This window comes from Nanorana parkeri, unplaced genomic scaffold (assembly GCF_000935625.1).
Source record: "Nanorana parkeri isolate BGI_ZX_2015 unplaced genomic scaffold, ASM93562v1 scaffold106, whole genome shotgun sequence".
NCBI classification, from domain to species: domain Eukaryota; kingdom Metazoa; phylum Chordata; class Amphibia; order Anura; family Dicroglossidae; genus Nanorana; species Nanorana parkeri.
The window spans coordinates 1,642,769-1,661,823 of NW_017306374.1; the positions used below are offsets into that span (position 1 = coordinate 1,642,769).

Sequence of the window (19,055 nt, forward strand, 5' to 3'; positions counted from 1 at the left end):
CGCTTTGTTTGCCTTGCGGTAGATATGCCCCTGTGCATAGGCACAACAGTTTCTAGATGTTCCCTATTAGGCTGCAACAACTAATCGATTAAATCGATTATAGTCAATTATGAGAATAGTTGGCAACTATTCTCATTATCGGTTAATTGGTAGGAAAGAGAGAGATTTTTTTAAAGCAACCAATGGATTAGTCAAAAAAATAATCGGGCAACTAATCGATTATGAAAATAATCGTTAGCTGCAGCCCTATTCCCTATAACAGCAAAACTTCATTTTTTGAGTTCAGGCCCACTTTTCTATTACACTTATTGTGTATGCCAAGAGTTCTTCTTCAAATAAATAATTGACAATAAAACCAAAACACTCTGCTGTAATGCAGTAACACAAAGTAATCAACTAGATTTAATCTCTCACTGGATTGATACAGGTAAACTGACATTTGATTGAATGCAATGGGTTTCCCCCATTTTGCACATTAATTACATATGCAATGTAAAGATATTGCTGTAGGAGGCCACTTGGTGACCCCTGGTATAGGTTTGATAGCTGTAAATTGACTTGATCTACCTAGATATATCATGCTGTAATGCCATCTTCTATATTTCAGTGACCCATTCCCTCATTAAGTACTGCTTAACTATCCCACCAAGAGCTCCAAAAACAAGCTAAGGTCTCATTATCCGCCTGACTCCAATAACTTAGCCTATAAATGGCTCTTACAATTGGTGAGGTGCTATGTAATTTCAGGGCCCTCCATAACTCCAATAACCTCTTTATGAACTCTCTTATGTTCACAAACTTCATATAATCTGAGTGCTTTCCAGTCAGTAATAATTCCTGCTGAAATGCCAAAAAAATGCAGCTTACACAGCTGGCCACAAATAGGGTCAGACTGAGCGCTGTGCCCTCTATCAGTGAATGAGGTGGGTTGGGCGGTATGCGTGAGGTGCACAGCATATTCTATTCATTGTTCCCTGCTCATTACTGTAGTTCTGGACTGACTATTCAACCACTGCATGCCTCACCGATCAGTCTACATTTCAGGTTTTATTTCCTTACAAGTTGTCTATAGCAAATTGTCCAAGCAGCAAAAAGAAGAAAAAAAAAAGAGTAAACTCTTCTTGCTGAAAGTCTACATGCATAATATAAATATACATCCTACCTAGATCAGAGAGCCTCAAGCATTTTTGCACCAAGGTGTAAATGCTGGTCATGGATCACAACTGAACCTTTTGTCATGAATTAAAAAGAATGTTTTGAGTTAAGGGAAATCTTAAAGTGAATGTATAGCCCAATATTTTTTTAGTTTTGGATAGTGTAGAGAAGGGATGATAGCCCATTGGGGCTCTCGGTGCCCTGCTAGGGAGAAATGTCTTCACTCCCTGTCTTGAAGGTGCAACAGAAGTGACAGGAATACCCACCTCAGTCAGTTGTCACTGAAACATTTGCCCCAATTTGAAGATTTGTCCTCACCTCTTGCTGTCATGACAACTCGGATTTTGGCTGAGTTTGAATTAGAGCAGTGTATGGCCAGCTTAAGTCTATCACTCTCCATCCATAGGTAAAACATCAATTTTGGGTTTACGCATCACTATAATCGACGTGTGTACATACTCGTGCATGCTGATGCATCCAGTATGAAAAGGCTACTTATTTTGTCATGGAAACATTATTCATTGCATACCTGGCATGCGGTCTAGGAAGTCCTGCAGTTTCACCATTCAGCTGGTAGTAATCCTTAAAAGTTCTTGCCACATTTCTCCCAAACTTCATATCTGAGATCGTTAGTTAAGGAATATTTTTATTCCCATGTACATAAAACAAAATTCACCGTCAGTTAGAATTCAGTGTAAAATAAATAATACAGAGCACACTCATACTCACAGGATATTGAAAAAATATATAAAAACAATGCTAAGCAATATTATCTAAAGATAATATCATCTTGAGCGCAAGTATAAAACCTGACCTCCAGGCAAAACTCTAAATATACAGTTAAAATACATAAATGCAAACTGATGTATCTGCCAAAGGTTTTCTAATTCTGCCCAGCCAATCTGGTGATCCAGGAAATACTTCCAGAAAGCACAGGCAAGCTGGTAAACTCACTTCTCTTCTCTGAATTTAAGAAACACAGTTGGTCAAAACTCATACATGCCATTCCCCTCAACTTGTTGATTGGACACTAAAGAAGCATAACATTTTTTAGGAGGTAATAACTTTGCTTATTCTGCCTCCTGCTCCGATCAGCAAGTTTTCATTACAATGCAGAGTCTGACTTGTTATTAATGATGGGCTGCCTATCAGATCTATTAGACAACCCCGGAAGCCCAAATGTCAAATGAATGAATGTGCATGACAGGCTGACAATGTTGATAACTACTAGGCGTGTGGTTTAGTGCTGACAGCCAGCAACAGGAAGTGTGGTTACTGGCAGAATCTTACAGCAAAACTAATCCCATCCATACCCACCTGTGTCCTGTCCTCCAGCAATGTGACGCCTGTGAGCTCCTTCACTGGCACTGACATCTTCTCCCTGACTTCCTGAGGGTTTAGGATCCTTGGCCATTTTGATTGGCCCAAGGGACTTAACTCTTGTGCGTGTGACGAAGACACAAGGACCGCAACATGCAAAAATATACACTGAGCTGCATATGCATAGCTCAGTGTACACTGTGAAGCAATACAAATCTTTTCTGCTCTCCAGATTTCAAATGCTTTAATTCCACTTTAAGGTAAGAAAATTGGTAACGATTTGCAAAAAAATTGCTTGCAGCAAGGCGAAATATTAAACATACTGAAAAATAGATTTTGGGTTTACATAAGCCATATGATAAAACAGTGACCACACCAAGGGAGGTAGTTGTTGGCCACAGGGGAACTTTAAATTCCCTTTAATAAATTCCGGCTTCAAACACCAGGTGCTCACCAATGCATTCTCATTCATTTTGACAGGTATGACCTTGGCATGGAACACACATTTACCCATGAAGCTTTAGGGTTGACTTGGCTATATCTGGCCATTCAATTTAAAGCAAGCAGTCCATAATTGTCAGCCATTTATTTATGATGTCTTTTGTTTCCTCATTTAGAATGCACTCCAGCAGATTCTTTTAAATAATCATAAGGTGAGCTCTCAATTAGCTATTAAATCAGCAATCTGCCCCACATGCCAATAACATTGATTTATTTTTAATTACCTTTGCGAAGGACTCTTGCCGATTACTTAACTCATGTAGTTAATATCGTTTATGGAAATCCTGGGCGCTAGCACTTTGTTTTAGTGTCTGGAGATTCGGATGGCCAGCAGCCTGAGATGTGTGGACCATGAAAGTTCTTTGAATCACAAAATAAAAATGTAAAGGAGCCTCTATAACACATTCATTACATCCATGACCAGCCATATGTTTTCAAATCATTGTATTGTAGAATTCAGCCATTTGTAAAGATTTTTATTCTTAAAAACTCAAACATATTTGGAGTTTCTTATAGCTCTATACCCCCTGTCTGTGATTGGAAAATGAAGGAGCAGCAAAAGACTAATGAGGTATATCTCTTCTCTCTCCTTCTGTCAACAAGTATCTTGTCAGCATATGTGCATACAGCAGCGCATGAGTGATTTAGAGTATAATAAAATTGAATACAATAGATTTAAACATTTTTAACACAAATACGTAACTGCATAAAATGATATCTGTAGGCCTAAGCTTATTATATTGTCAACTTTTATAAGGGGGTTATTCACAAAGCTGCCAAAGGCAGCCAAGTGAATAACCCAGCCAAAGTGAAGTGAACTTTGTTTTGCTGTTAACTACTGGCTTGTACAGCTGATATCAGCCGTACATCGGCTGAAATCAGCCATACATTGGCTGCCTTCGGCTGCACTTCGGCTGAGTCTTCTAGCAGGTCCCAGCCAATGAATAACAACTGGGCAGAGCCGGCCGTAACGTCACGGCTAGCTCCGCCCAGTTGTTTTTGTTTAATGACAGGTCCTCAGGTCATTTGGGGACGCTGATTTGTCATTACAACTGAGCAGAGCCAGCTGTGAGATCACGGCTGCCTCTGCCCAGCTGTCATTTGTGGGCCCCGCTTTGGGTGTCACTTCGGCTCAGTCGAGCCGGAGCATATGCCTTCGGCTCAGCTGACCAGCTCGGCTGCATTCGGCTGCTGTACGGGCTATTGTGAATAGCCCTTACAGAAGCCCTTCGGTTCGACTGAACCGAAGGGCTCCGGCAGCAGAAGAGAGCCGAAGGATCAGCCAAAGCTACAGCTGGATCCTTCGGCTCCTACGTGAATAACCCCCTTGGAATATTGGTATTTGCATAGGATATTCTGGGCTATGGGGCAATGACCACACTGTTGCTTTATTTATTTATCTAAAGGAAAGTGCAGCATAAGATCAGTAGGGCCAGAGGAGTGACACCCCCGTCCTACGCATAGCTGCCCCACTCTCTCCAGTTCTGTTGTTATTGCTTTACTCTTGCCTCTGATGTATGAAAGAGCTGGATCTTTCAACTCAGACTTGCAGTACATAATGTTCCTGCAGGCACAGCATGTTCTTTCTAATCCACAACAGACCTATGGCAGCCCCTGAGGCAGCAAGGCGTTTTAACCTGTAGATAGCTTTCATTTCTGATATATTTACAGTATATGGATGCCCTCTGACCACAGTACCTCCTGTCCTGGAAACACGTTGCCTCAGTCTGTCTGAGTCACTAGGCACTTAAATCACTGGGCACTTAAAATATATTGAGGAAAATGTATCAAAACTGGAGCAGACAAAACCTGAAGCAGATTTGCACTGCAACCAATCAGCTTCTCTGTCTCATTTTCAAATATTTCCAGAGCAAACTGAAGAGAGATGCTGATTGGTTGACATGGGCAACTGCTCCAGATTCTGTCTGCTCCAATGTTGATAAATTCCTCCTATTACAATGCATGTGGATGCAGATGACTATTCTGTGTATGTTTCCACCTACATTTCACTGCTGACTTTCCCAAACGTTCCAGCTATACCCTCATAGTGACTCCAGTGATATCACTTCCTGCCAGCACCGTTGTACTCAACATTACACATTAGACATAAAGATTATAGCATTCTTACTGCAGCTCATTAGCAATGAAAATGAAAGGCCTCCTCTATTCTGTACCAGCTCTCCTATGCTCCCCACCCTGCCAAACTGGTAACTGTATGGGCAGCCTGAAAGTACATGAGACAACGGTCAACTCATTCAGCCAGTTTAGAATATTTGAGCATTTATCAGGATACTCCCTACCTTAGCATTCGTTGAGAAAGATCACTCAAATCAATTTAGACAGCACAATGGGTGTTTCCACAATACATAAGCATCTTGATAGATATCAACATGGAGTTTCATGCTCAGTCACCCTAAATCATTATCTTTTGGTGGTCAGATTTTCCAACCACCATTGCATGTCTATGGGCATCTTAAATCCCCTCTTCAGGTAGAATATAATACTAAACCTATAACTCCCTTTCTTTCTCTGTAATGGCACCCAGTGCTTGTTTTTTACTTACTTTATCTCAGTCTGTACATTTCTGCTCTTTTAGCACCAGTAATGTCATCACAGGGGTTAAATAATTCATGCAGCTGTGAGAGCAGGGATCCACAGGACAGCTTATGTAATTTCCTAGCATTGCAGGGTGTCCCACATAGTGAGAAGGAGCAGGAGCAGCCTGGCAGGTGGTGCAGAACATGTAGGCTGCTTCCATCCACATTGGGCATCGCCGATTTCAGGAAGCTACAGGGGGCATTGAGGTGACTGGTCTGTCTGAAGCTGGGCTTCTTGTAGTCTTGTTAGCAGCATTACTAGACCACCAGTTGGATGTCATATCAGACACTTCTACATGCCTTAATGTAGGTTCTTCTTCCTTGTAGACAACAAAATCAAACAGCTCTTGTAACCGTAATGCCAAATTCCCTAACTTCCCCACACCTTACTCTTCATACACTATGATAGTTGCTTTACTAACTTAAGTAGAAACAGTTCTTGACTGCTAGAGCAGGCCAAAATTTGCATTGACCATCACTCTTTGTTTCAAGGTTCCTGCTGTACACTACAAGAAAGCAACTGGAGGTGCCTTCTATGACATCCCATTGGTAAGGTAGTAATATTACCATGATTTACCGGTTTGATTTAAACACTGATGAAAGAGCTCAGTTGAAAATGAAATTCAGATTTGTACCCTATAAAATATGTGCATTACAAATGTGCAAAATATATATTAACTTGAACAGACGGTTTGATTCACAAAACAGCTGAAGCAGTTTCAGAGCTGGGAACAAAACATGAAACTATCTTAAAGATCCAACGAATGCAGCAGGTTTTCCAGAGTAATCTGGCCTGGATTTGCTTGCAGTACAATCATTTCTACAGAGTATGGTTTTCTCCAGAAATGGTGATGATAAGCACTGAAGCCATACAGCTGCAGTCTCTAAGTAATAGTTCCGCTTCGCTGCTCTCTGTTTTTTTTTTTTCTTCCCGTCTTAGCTCAGTACAGAATTCAGTGATTTAAGGCTGAGAGATCACATGGGATACAGCAAATTCCAAATTATTTATTTCTTTGAGCTGGAAGCCGATCCAGAGATTATTTACTGCAAATGGGGATGAGAGTGCGAGCACAGGGATTGTGGGGAGAGTGGAGGAACAGATTGATTGAGAATTTTCAATTAAAAGCAGCAGTCTTTTAAAGGAGATTTAGGGTTTTAGCACGGAAATAATAACTCTCAGCTGAGTACGGGGTGGGAGCACAGTTGTCGATGCTGAACAAATTCTGCACACCCCCATGTTTTTAAATAATGCTCTCCAATCAAAGTTCATGTCACAGGACTGAGCTTGCATGATGTCTTGTCATTGATCGCAGTTGAGCTTGTTTTATGTTTGCAAACATCTCCTGATTAGGAAGTAAATAAAATGAAAAGTGCTTTCTGGGAAGATTTTCTTAAATTTCTTGAACCATTACCAAGGAGGTATATATGCAGAGAAAACTTAAGGGCCCATTCACACCAAATGTTGTACTAACCGGTGGTGTGAATGGGCACCATCCATGACAAGGCAAATTGCCTTGTGTTGCGCTGGGGCAGCGCTGGAAACAACGGCCAGCACAGATCCAACACAGATGGTGTGAGTGGACTCTGAAGAACATTAAGGTGTACCAACCCAGTTTAGTTGTAATCTGCGCTTTTAGCAAAATGAGGTGAGCACTGTAGAAAGGTTAGATCCCAGTTAGGGTGTTGGTTTCGGTGGCAAATGAACAAGTCTTTTCATCTAGACTAGTCATCTTGGCAAATGGGCTTCTTAGCTGGAACTGTACAGTGCTGAATAAAACTGAGGAGCTTCATTGCTGAAGCAGCCTCAAAACAGTTTTTCCTCAAGGGAAAATAACCTGCAGAGGGGTCCTGTGCAATAAAAAGGTATATGTCCCCTTCCAGTATCCATCACTATTGCCTCATACAAATGCAAAGCTTCTTTTACCATATTAATGCAAACCACTGTTTACATGTCCTGGCTAACCTGTATCCTAGGTGCTATTATTTTTCTTCTCTGTTAGTGTGGCATTAAATCTAGCCATTTGGTTGGGGTTAATTTGTATTTCCCAAGGGGCTTTCTTGTATTCTGGTGCCCCAATCTGCCCCTGTACTTTTGTTCACTCTGAAAACAAGTGATCATAGGAGGCTCTTGACAGGGAGACTACAAGAAGCCCACACAGAGGTCATTTGGAGTAATGTAATCTAGAAAATGCAAAACTGCTTTGAAGACAATAATCAAGCAACACAACAAACATCAAACTACCAAGTATGGCTAATTAAATTAAGTTTCAACCAATTGTATATGATATATTACACAACAGAGACCTATTTGTCATGGTTCTGGATGCTGACCAGTGTTGCCTCAGCAGACCTTCTCACAGCAGGACTACAGAATGTGAAGCCAAGAGAGGAAGTACTAGAAGAATATGAGCACCTGGGAATCAGAATAGGGCTGCTGGTGTCCATCTCCTGAGTTTATGGAACACTATAGGTGATTTGTGAGCCTATTAGGTGCAGTGGAAATGTATTTATCAAATATCTCCAGGTATGCTAATGTTCATCTTTCAATGAGGAGCATAATTCTTTACAATGTTCATGGCATTCACTGCTTAAATAAGGCTTTAAAGTAGTTTGAATCAAGTTGTATTGGGTGTGGTGGGTGTCTGTCATTAGCACATTTTTGGAGAAAAGTGGTCAGTTTTTGGCCTTTGTGTGTCTTTGCGTCATGTTCTGATGGATGAGAAGATGAGAAGTCACAAATAAACTCCTTATTAGCAACACTGACACTTGCAGGGCAGTTTTAAAATGTATTGAATTAATGTAGAGACATTTTCTAGCATTTTTTGGAGTCCTCTTCTTTAGGTATTACTGTTTGTATTAGTTTGCGTTTAGTGACTGGATCTTATGGCTTGGATCATGCTTACAATGCATTAAGCATTTTGTTTGTGGCATTTTTTGGCTACCTATCAACAAACTTTAGTGCACCAGGGCCCTTGCATTTTCCCTTAAGTAAATTGTTTAGGTACATAGTTGTGCCCAAAACCTAAAAACACTGCTGAGTGCAGGCACATTGTGGTTCTGTTAAAGTGTATCTAAACACAAAACCTAAAATGTCATATGTTGCAGCTTACTAGTCTTTATATGTGGTGGCTGCATTTGTTTCCTTTTTTGGGGCTAAGAGCATTGGGCTAAGAGCATTTATAATGTGTACAGAACATACCGGTTGATCTTGCTAGAAATGCAAGATCAACAGGTCCCTTGTCTCTTCCTCTGAGCTAAAAGACAGCATGCACAATGTTATATTTCCTGTGCCAACTACTAGTCCCATCAATAAACCATGTAATGGAGTTAAACAAAGGCAGATATGTATGGAGTTAAACCTGTGTGGCAACCATGGCTCCTTTCAAAGTTACTGTGGAGAATTGAGTGTAGACACAAAGGAAGGAAGCATGTTGTAGGCAGCATTACCAGGTGAAAATAAGGGGCTAAAGCCTTAAGAGTGGAAGCAAATGCAGCCGCATCCAAAGATTGGTAAGCTGCAAAATATTACATTTTTGTTACTAGGTTTAGATATGATTTTTTATTTTGGTTCACTTTGGGAGCTCTTGAATGCTGGGTAAACACCATATACTCCTGGAGCTAAAGTCAATCCCTACTGTATAAAAAGTCCAATGTCAGAGCCAATAGAGGCTCTCACATCGGAGTGTCAAATGGGTGGGTGGGCTTAGCATAGGGACTGGATATGGATAAATGCAAGACAGAAAGACCTAGAGTGTTTGTGTTGAGAAATTCAAGGACAGAAAATTGTATTAGAGCGGATACAGATTAAGAAATAATGGGGCCCAAAGCAAGGGCACTAGTGAAGTGAAAACACAGTGCACAGATTTGGCCAATTGTGCTATTCACCTGGTTTACTCATACAGCCGACTAGCTCACCTATATTTAGCTCATCTCTGATTCTCACTCTGGAATGCACCATCCACCAGTGTCACCCTGTTTACTGCAGCAGCATGAAGGTTGCAGCCGGTCTTCCTGGGCATTCTGCCTGATTTATCTCTGCAACAAAAAAATTATCAAAGGTACTTGTAGGGGCCACAGAGTGCTCACAGGTTAGTAGTATTGATAGTCTGGGGGCATTATTGTACAATTGATTTACAAGGCCAGCTTGGAAACCTAGAGAGAAGGGGCAACCCAGTTCTGACAGTTGATGAGAGGTCACATTTCCCATTCCAAAAGGCTGTTGATGAGAGGGAACATGATTCAGTTCATGCCCTGCTTCACCCTGTCATGCTGAAGTACGTGCATCCTCTTGCCCCACAGTCTGACCCCAGCATTGAATGAAAATGCCCAGAATAAGCACATAATTTGCTCTCAATCAGATGAAGAGTTAATAGTATAAAACAACATCCTCCATGACGAATCCGAGCGCCTGACTTTATAGCTCCTCCGCTCACGAACATCACAAAATTAATTGCACAGCAACGTTCCCATTAACTTTATGGCTGGGGAAGTAATAAGCAACTTCTCAGAATTGTGCACACTTTCCCAGCTGCTGTGCTGTGACATCCATTTCATCAAAGTAAATCACCGCTCTAAAATATAGAAATTTTTCCATTAAAATTTCCTTTTTTCCCCTTTTTTTCAGAGTGCTACTAATTTAAACCAAGCCAAGGAGTGCAACATTATAAGCGGGTTCCCTTTTCATCCAAAGCATTTTCATAAAAAGACAACTGCAGGCAAAACATAAAATTCAGTATTAAATCTGCAAAGTGAAAACCTATTTACCAGAGCCTGCTCTGTTTTGTTGTTGTTGATGTTTTGTATGGGAGAAAAGAATTATAATTCACAGACTTTGGGCCTGATAAATAAAGCTCAACTCCAGGTTCATGAGCACTTTTCAACCATAGCTCCCTTTGACCAGATTCTTTATCGTTTTCAAAAATAATGCCTTACTTTGTTGAATATAAATGTTTTTCATATGAACTCGTCACTGCCTTCTGCATACTTTAAAGTGCCAAGACACAGGAGCACACTCCATTAGGGGGGATTGAGAACTACATCTCATGGTATCATGGCAATTCACTGAAGCAGTGTGCATGCAAGCTATGAACTTTGTATGTTTAGGTTAAAACATGTTGTGAAGGCAAATGTTTTGGTGTGTTAGGGCAGGCCTAAAAATTTCCACTCGCCCCCTCGCGATTGGCGAGTGAAAATTGCGGGGGGGCGAGTGGAATCTCATTGAGGAGCGCAGCCGGCGGGACCAGAGATGGGACACTACCGCCGCGGCAATTGCTCGCTTCTGTTCTCTCTTCTCATCGGCCGCTGTAGCTACAGAGCAGCCGATGAGAACAGAGAACCCAAGGGAACGATCGCTGTGGTGGTAGTGTCCCATCTCTGGTCCCGCCGGTGGCGCTCCTCGATGACATCATAACCAATCCAAATTAGGGCCCTGTCAGTCTGATGCTTAGATTGTTGGCAGTGAACTGCAAAAATCTCTGCACAAGGTGAAGCTAATAGTATAATCGTCAAATGGTGGAGACTACACAGTCACATCCTGGTGACAGTGGTGGAATCCTGAGACTGTGCAGTCACTTCCTGCTGACAGCAGTGGGCCTAAGACTGTTACCATCACAAGACACACTAAAGTACAGTGTTCATATATTCTGAGCAAGCAGTAAAAACACTTTAAAATAAGCCCTCATTCACCTAGCTATAGGCATTGTGGAGAAATTAATTTTCAACGGTCACAGAATTTTTTTTCTATGAGAGCTAATCTTGGCAGCCTGCCATCGTTCTAATGTAAAGAGCCAGTAGGTGTTTCTAAGCTGTTAGAAAGGACTGAAACCCAGTTTGATCTTTGAGAATGATCTTTGAGACCCTAGTTTGATTTTTTTAAATGCATTAACAAGCAGCTAGAGAGGTGATGTAGGGCTTATTTTAAAGTTCTTTTAGTGCTTGTTAACAATATGTAAATAGTATAGTGTCCATAGTCTGGGTACAGGTGTGCTATAATTTCTTACCTAGGAGGTATCAGGTAAGAAATTGTAAGAAATGATATGATTGGTGTCTTGGGCACAAGCTGCGTCACCCCTTTCCCCAGGTTTGTACTTAACCTCTCCGGCAGCTGCTGCCTTCCACTCTACCTGCAGCTCACCTGATAAAAATGTAGTGCCCGTACTGCAGAAGCAATGTCCCATTCAAGCCTATGGGATGTCGGTGCACAATTGAGGCCAGCCTAGCACTATTTTTTTTTTTTTGCATAACTGGTCAAGGAAGATCTTGTGTTAACTGTCAAATTTTAACCCCATAATTTCCAAAAAATATAATTATCTCATCATTAAGCCCTGATGAAGGGGACCTCTTGGAACCCACACAAAGTGTTTGCTGGTTTTACACAATTATTATGAAAATTAAACTTTATCTGGACTTTGGCACACTCTTTTTTTTCCAAACTTTCACATGTTACCCCGAGGGCCTGTGGCAAAGCTGATTGTGTACTTGGAAACTGGCCCAAAAAGCTGTCAAATTAGTTTGAAATACTCATCTACAATGGAATCCAACACTCCACCAATTCATTTCTTCAATAATTCACATTTTTCTGGCACATATACTGTAACAGAGCTGGTTAGTAGAGTGTATCTTTACCACTGCTTTCACTAAAGATTAACTTAGTTTTTCTTTTGGGGCCTTTCAGTTCTGAAATGGTGTTTTGAGAGGTTTTTTTTTTTGAAAGGCCCCCAGTATGGTTTCAGCATTTTCAGAGGCTCTATGGGGTAGTGTTTGGGGTAATATACACTGTTAAAAATAAGGAAGAAATGACAATGTGACAATGAACCAACCGGAGCTCATACAAGCCTTCGGAAGCTGTCAGATAGGTTATTCCTTCTGGTAGATTTCATAATTTACTTCTTGTTTTTCTGCATATTTGACAGGCTTAAACTGTGTCCCAAAAATAATGCAACTAATTGTGTTGGGAAAAAAAAACCTATAGTTACACTAAATTTATCTGAGAAAACTTACTCAGCATCACAGCTATGGGACTTGCTTTGTGCACCCCACTTTAATTAATCATTCCTGGAGCTGTCTAAATCAAGTTTATCCTCAGAGGCATCAGACAAGCCAACATTTCATGGCAATAAATAACAAAGTACTTTGCTTAATTAGTTATAACAAAGTTTATTGACTGATTGATAATTAGCAGGATCTTCAAACTCTGGCAGATTGGTGGCCCCCGAATGCTCAGTTCCTCTAAATATATTAATGAAGTGTGACTGAAGAATGGCACAAACCCTAGCTTCTGACTTTATTTACCTCTTCTCATTAGAGGAGCATTAAAAGATATGATGCAACTTGTTCCAACATTAAGAAAGATATATGTAATTGGAGGTGTAAGGATAGCCATAGACATTAGGTGATTTTAAGTTTTCTTGACAGACTTTTACATTAATGTGCAGTCTTGTATGATTATATATATATATATATATTAGACCTACAGTAGCACAACTTTCAAGGTGACCTCTGTTGCAGCCGCTAATACATATATCCATGTCTGCTTGGGTCAGCTTAGAGGGAGCAGTGACATCAGTCCCTACCCAAAGAAGAACAATGGCCTCCCATTAAAAAAAAAAAAAAAAGCGCTAAAGCACTTCAAGCGTATCTAAACCCAATGACAAAAAGCAGACCTTAGATGTGGCTGCATTCGTTTTCTTTTTTAGACTTGTATTCCTTTATTTTTCCCTGGTGAATTGGCCAGTGACACAATTCCTGTTTTAGGGTGGCTACACTCTATGGAAGAACAACAGAGCCACCTTTGGACAGCAGCATTGTCACCTTACGGAGAGGGTAGTCTTAGATAGTTTTAAAGTGTATGTAACCATTATTACTGATACCACTAATCCATTCCTCTGACAATGGCAAATTCTGTGCATCTGCTTTCTTTTTCAGCTACAGTCATTTTCAGCTTCAAATATCTGGTGATCCTGTCAGTTCAATTCCCTTCCTGGAGCATTATGACCACACTAAGTATGCGTTAGCATGGTCAATTTGTGTCCTCAGCTTGTAATCCGTGCAGCAGGATGCCATGCTTTAGTTCCTTGGTAAGTCTGGCTGACTCATGACCTCCAAGCCTTTATCTGTTTGACTGACAGGTGCCTGTAGCAGGAGCCTCACTATCAGCTGTGAAATGCAAAGTAGGAAGATGTATTTTACTGCTGTCCTTACATCATTCCAATGCCCGCCCTATAAATGCAGCCACTGACCACCCTCTATAAATGCTACCAGGCCCCCTGCACTTGGCTGTCACAACCTTCCCAGGGCTGATCTTGTGTGCCACCAGCTGTGGAACACAAGGTAGAAAGGGCAGGGAGCGTATTATCTTCACTGCCCTTACAGAATCCACTGCTTGCTCTTTCAATGCAGCCACGCTTCCTGCAATTAAGAAGATGATGGCTAGAGCGACTGTGGTCATGTGACCTTTACAAGCTTGTAGCTTTTCAATCAGCACCTGGACACATCTAGGCCTGCCCACTGCTTCCAGGATTGACAGCACTGCCTCTGTTGCTGAAATCATCCCACTGTGAGCTGTAGTGTCTGGGAGGGGAAGCATGTGAGATGCAAATTAAGGAGGATTTAGCTTAGTCAGGGAAGATAGAGGAAGTTTTTTTTTTTTTACTTTATAATGCTTGTACATCACCTAGTAATGGAATTAGGTACTTGTTTAGACTGTCATACAGGGACCTTGAGTACATTCATGTGACAATACTTGGGCCCAACAATTCGGCCCAAGCACTGCATCATAGGATGTGGTCATATGCTTCTTCAAACCTGGAAGAAATGGATATTGTGCAGAAAAAGGAGCAGTGGGGCCACAGCCCGTGGGGGAGCTGGAGTTCTGGAGAGGTGAGTATAAAGTGGTCAGGGTTGGCTTTACAAAAACTTTGGCACTTTGCCCTAAATAGACAAGGTGAAATAGTCCATTTAATGAGTCACCAATCCAGAACAAGTATGCAGTTGCTTTGTTATAACTTCACAGGCTAATATTTCCATATAACTAATTCTGTAGGTGGTAAAGCAAGGATGAAGAAGGAAGCTTTAAAACTTGCACCTTTAAACATTCCAACAATGGCAGCTTTCATATTTCTATACTGAGAGTTAAATTCATGTATCTGTTGCAGTATGTTAGGAAGGGAATATCTCAAGCCAAAAAAGCAGTGTGAGTGTTCCCCCAGGAATGCTGGAGCTCTTTAACTGAGTGAGGAGTCCATGGCCAAGTATTTGATACCAACCACTGATGTGTTCAGGTATCACTATATGCAAAACGTTCCTACAGCAATGCACAGATTTCCTAAAATATACTGTATGTTTTCTGGGCTCAATTTTAATTATAAATGATTTAAAATATTTCAAGATTATTTTACAATACGGAAGTGGCAGCAAGTACATTGCTGAAGGCCAACTTGATACCTGCGATCAATCCTGTTAATAAGGAAGCTTGGATGATGTTTTTAATGCCTTGGCGGAAATATTTCTGCATGGAGCAACTGGCCAATGACTGCTAGGTGCCAGATCTGTGTACAGAGAGTTCCAAGCTGATAATTGTTTCTGGGGTCTTATGGGACAAGCTCTCCATATTTCATAGTTTAACAGAACAGCCATCACCAAGTGCATAAAGAAGATAATATGGTGTTGTAGGCTCTCCATCAGCAAGAGCAATGACAACTACTGAGCCAACAAACAATAAGTACATGTCTGGCAGACAGTGCTTTGAAGGGGGCTTCTGGCTTATACCATGTTCATGGTAGCACTTCTGCAAAGTGCTAAATCATAATCTTTATTTTTTTGTGCAGCCTTAAACATATCCCTTCTTCATTATAACATACATTGGCTGGCCTTTTTAGGGTCTGGAAATTAGTACTTATATACTGAGCCTGAGAAAGCTGGAAAGCATGGGAATAAGCTGAAAAATTATTCATGAGCAGCCTTTCCAATGACAAAACACTGCTGAAAATTTCTGAGTACTTTTTGTGCTCCATAGACTACTGTTTTCAAACCACAGGTCCCTGAGCCACTAACAGCACACACACCAAATGCTGATCTGATTGAAGCTGGACAATTAGCATTTTTGAAGAAAATCTTAACATATGTTTTGGGATAGGTTTAATGTTACCTACCCTTTTAGGGGGAAAAGAAGACACAATATCCATGTGTTCAACTTTGGACCATTCGACTCCTCAAACCGACTTTTTAACAGAAGCAGCAGGCCACGGCCTATTGTGTATGCTTGGAGTTTTCTCCACAAGCCAAAAGAAAGCACTGTGGAGTGAAGACGTTCTGTCAACTATTTATGGTGGTCCCCATGTGGAAGATTACCCCTCACTACCTGTCCATTTTATGGGTGCCAGATAGAATAAGAAGAATGGGAAAAAGCTCCCCATTTGTCTATTTTATGAGTGTCACACAGTGAGGTGAAAATCCATTGATCCACATACATAAATAAAAACAAATGTTGAAGCCAAGTGAGAAGGCTTTGTTACTTCTGTCAGGATTGTATTGGTTAAAGGAGTGAAGGAGAGGAATCCCTGACAGTGTTCTTGTTAATGTCCAATAGAATATACAGCGTTTGGAAAATGGGCAGCTGGTGGTTGCAAACCTAAGGGCTTCCATGGTTATTTGGCGGGGACTAGAATCAATTTTTGTAGAACTGAAGCACCGCACTATGATGTTATAGTCCACATATTAAAAAAGAAAACAAAATCAGATGGAAGATGGCACAGAAAGCCAACGAGTTTCAGGGGCTAAACTTTGCCCTCTTCATCAGTGGCAAATAATGACACACCAGTATATCAAGAAATATAACAAATAATTCTATTTCAAATATGATTTTCCTAATCCGAAGTAGGAGTATTAAATAAGCTATGCGAGATTACATGATAAGAAACAATAATAAACGTTTACAGTATACAGCGGTATAGGAACTCTTAGGTCTCGTTCACACCTAGGCGTATTGCATATGCGCGTCTGACGCGTGTTTTTTTACCACGATTCGCGGTAAAAAAGTCACGTGACCGTCGTGCGTTTCCGAAGGCTCCTTGGCTGTATCCCAATGGAAACGCGCAACAAAACGGCCCAAAGTAGTACCTGTACCTTTTCAGGCGTGGGCCGTTTTGTAGCGCGTTAGGGACAGGCGGAAATACGCCAAGGTGGGAACGAGACCATTGAATACAATGGGATTTATATTTTTGAGCGTTTTGTAGAGCGTTCGTCGAGCGTAGAACGCGCTACAAAACGTTCAGGTGTGAACGAGGGCTAAGAGACTCATAGGTTGAACTGGATGGACCTTTGTCTTTTCAACCTTAACAACTATGTAACCATATAAACTAATTATATTATTGATAATAATACTGAGAGACTACTAAGTACATGTTGATTACAATATAGTAATTAAATATAGTGATTATCATTATCATCACTACTACTGTATATTTAATTAATCACATATTTCAGTTATCTAACATGAATATTACTTGTGATATCATAAATATCATTAGTTTATTAATTCTTCTTATCATGTACTCCAGTATTAGGTCATTTTATTCTCCTACTTTAGAATATGAGAATCCTATTATGTGCTACATTTCTTGATATTTTTGTGTCAGTTCTTTTACCCTGATGAACGGGGCATTATTTAGCCCCCAAAATGTGTTGGCATAGACGTGCACAGCCTAGTGCATTAGGGTATGCACACAAAAGTACAATATATATATATATATACAGGGCTTGAAAAATCCACTCGTCCGCTCGTCTGTGACGAGAGGACGGTGGAGCCCGACGAACAGCGACGCCCGATCGCTTGAATGTAAAGCTCGGCCGTCCGGGAGCTTTACATTCAAGCGATCGGCCGTCTCTAGAGACGAAGTGAGTTGTGAACTGCTCAATGTGAACGGGGCCTTACAGGTGGTGAGCTTCTCTCAGCCAACTCACAAAACTAAAGTATGTCCAGTAACCTTGTACTCACACTCACAACCGTATCCAAATAGTCATATTCTCTCTCTCTCCACCAGCTCAGTAACTGAAAATACGACGCCCACTGTTGTGGTTTCGATGTTACACTTGGGGTGATTATTGTGTGCGCAGATGTGTTGCCTATGTGTGTTGGCTTTGTGTACCATCTTCCATCAGATTTTACATCGGAATAAACTTGTTTCAGGACTATAACATCATAGTGTGTTGCTTATATGTACCTAAATACATGCATTCTAGGATGTCTGACCCAATGGGGACACCTACAGCATATAAAACCTGACAGAAGTTAGGAAGAATAAGAACTAACTTTTCCTAACTTTGTTTTAAACTATAAAAGTTTTGTCTGGAGTTGGTCTTTAAATCTTGGAACTCAGTTTATCATTTTGCAAGTCTTTCTCCTTATATGAACTTTGCTGGAGCTTTGTGTTTGTTTGCGCACCTTTTTTTTCTAGCTGGTGGGATAACAATCTAGCTCATAATGTATATTTATGACAAGCCGAAGACAGAGCGCTCTGCAGATTAACTGAGCGACAGTTGTTCCATCAATTTATTCTAATCATGTCTGTAACATAATGTCCTCTAATGAAGAGATTTGGACAGCGGTGACACACTGCTTTGGTTGTTCTGAAATGACCATCCCTCAACTTGTCTGTGGTTAATTTTTTGGCAACCCTCTCGTCTATGTTTAAAGCGCTTATACAAATGGGGCCCGCTAAATAACATTGACACCCATCGGTTCAATAATATTGAGAACAGCAATGTATCACACGGCTCTCTGCGGGGAGAGACCATTTCAACGTTCAGCGTCTCCTCCCACACCGATTACTCACAGTGTGCTTTTAAAAACTACAAGGGAAGCTATACAAAAGGACACTTGTAAAACAATGGGATTGTCAGGCTCATTAATAATTTCCAGGCAGAGCAGTTTGGATTTTCCTTATAGAAGAAAATGCAATTAGCATTACCAATTTGAAACATGGTCAGAAAATGTTGATTAAAAAAAAAAAAAAAAACTTGAAAGGCAGCTAATCCTAACATACTACCTGTGCCAATGTTATAGGCATATTTTAACATGTATGAGTGTGATTCTTTACTTAAAGAGAACATCTACATTACCCAACGAATATGATGATCCTCACTTGAGCCTCATGCTAAATAAAAAGGGAGTTCCTGCAGGATGCAGGATTTCTTCCTCTCACACACCTTGAAGGACTCTTCTGGGTTTGTATTTTTTTTCCCATGATGGTAAGTGGTTAGCTTAACGTGCCACACAAGGCCGATCAACCGGTTTACTGTTGAACCCTTCCTAAGAACCACCAACTCACCTATCCTTGGCTCTCCCACCAATCCGTTGAGCTGCCTGGAGCACAGTGTTTGTGCCTATGGAATTCAGTCGCTAAAATAAAACTGCTTAACAATTTGCAGAGAGACAACTATTACTATACAAGTCCCTAAAGTCTCATCTCTCCAGGGAAGCCTATT

At 40.8% G+C, this 19,055-nt stretch overlaps 1 protein-coding gene across 1 annotated transcript in view; it reads right to left on the reverse strand.

Annotated features, from left to right (window-relative positions):
* LOC108784279 (cytosolic carboxypeptidase 6-like) overlaps window positions 1-19,055 on the reverse strand; it is a 727,452-nt gene that overhangs the window by 13,889 nt on the left and 694,508 nt on the right. Inside the window, exon 9 of the mRNA XM_018553039.1 lies at window positions 1,685-1,775. Within this exon, the coding sequence (XP_018408541.1) occupies window positions 1,685-1,775 (91 nt within the window). The remainder of the gene's footprint in view (window positions 1-1,684; window positions 1,776-19,055) is intronic.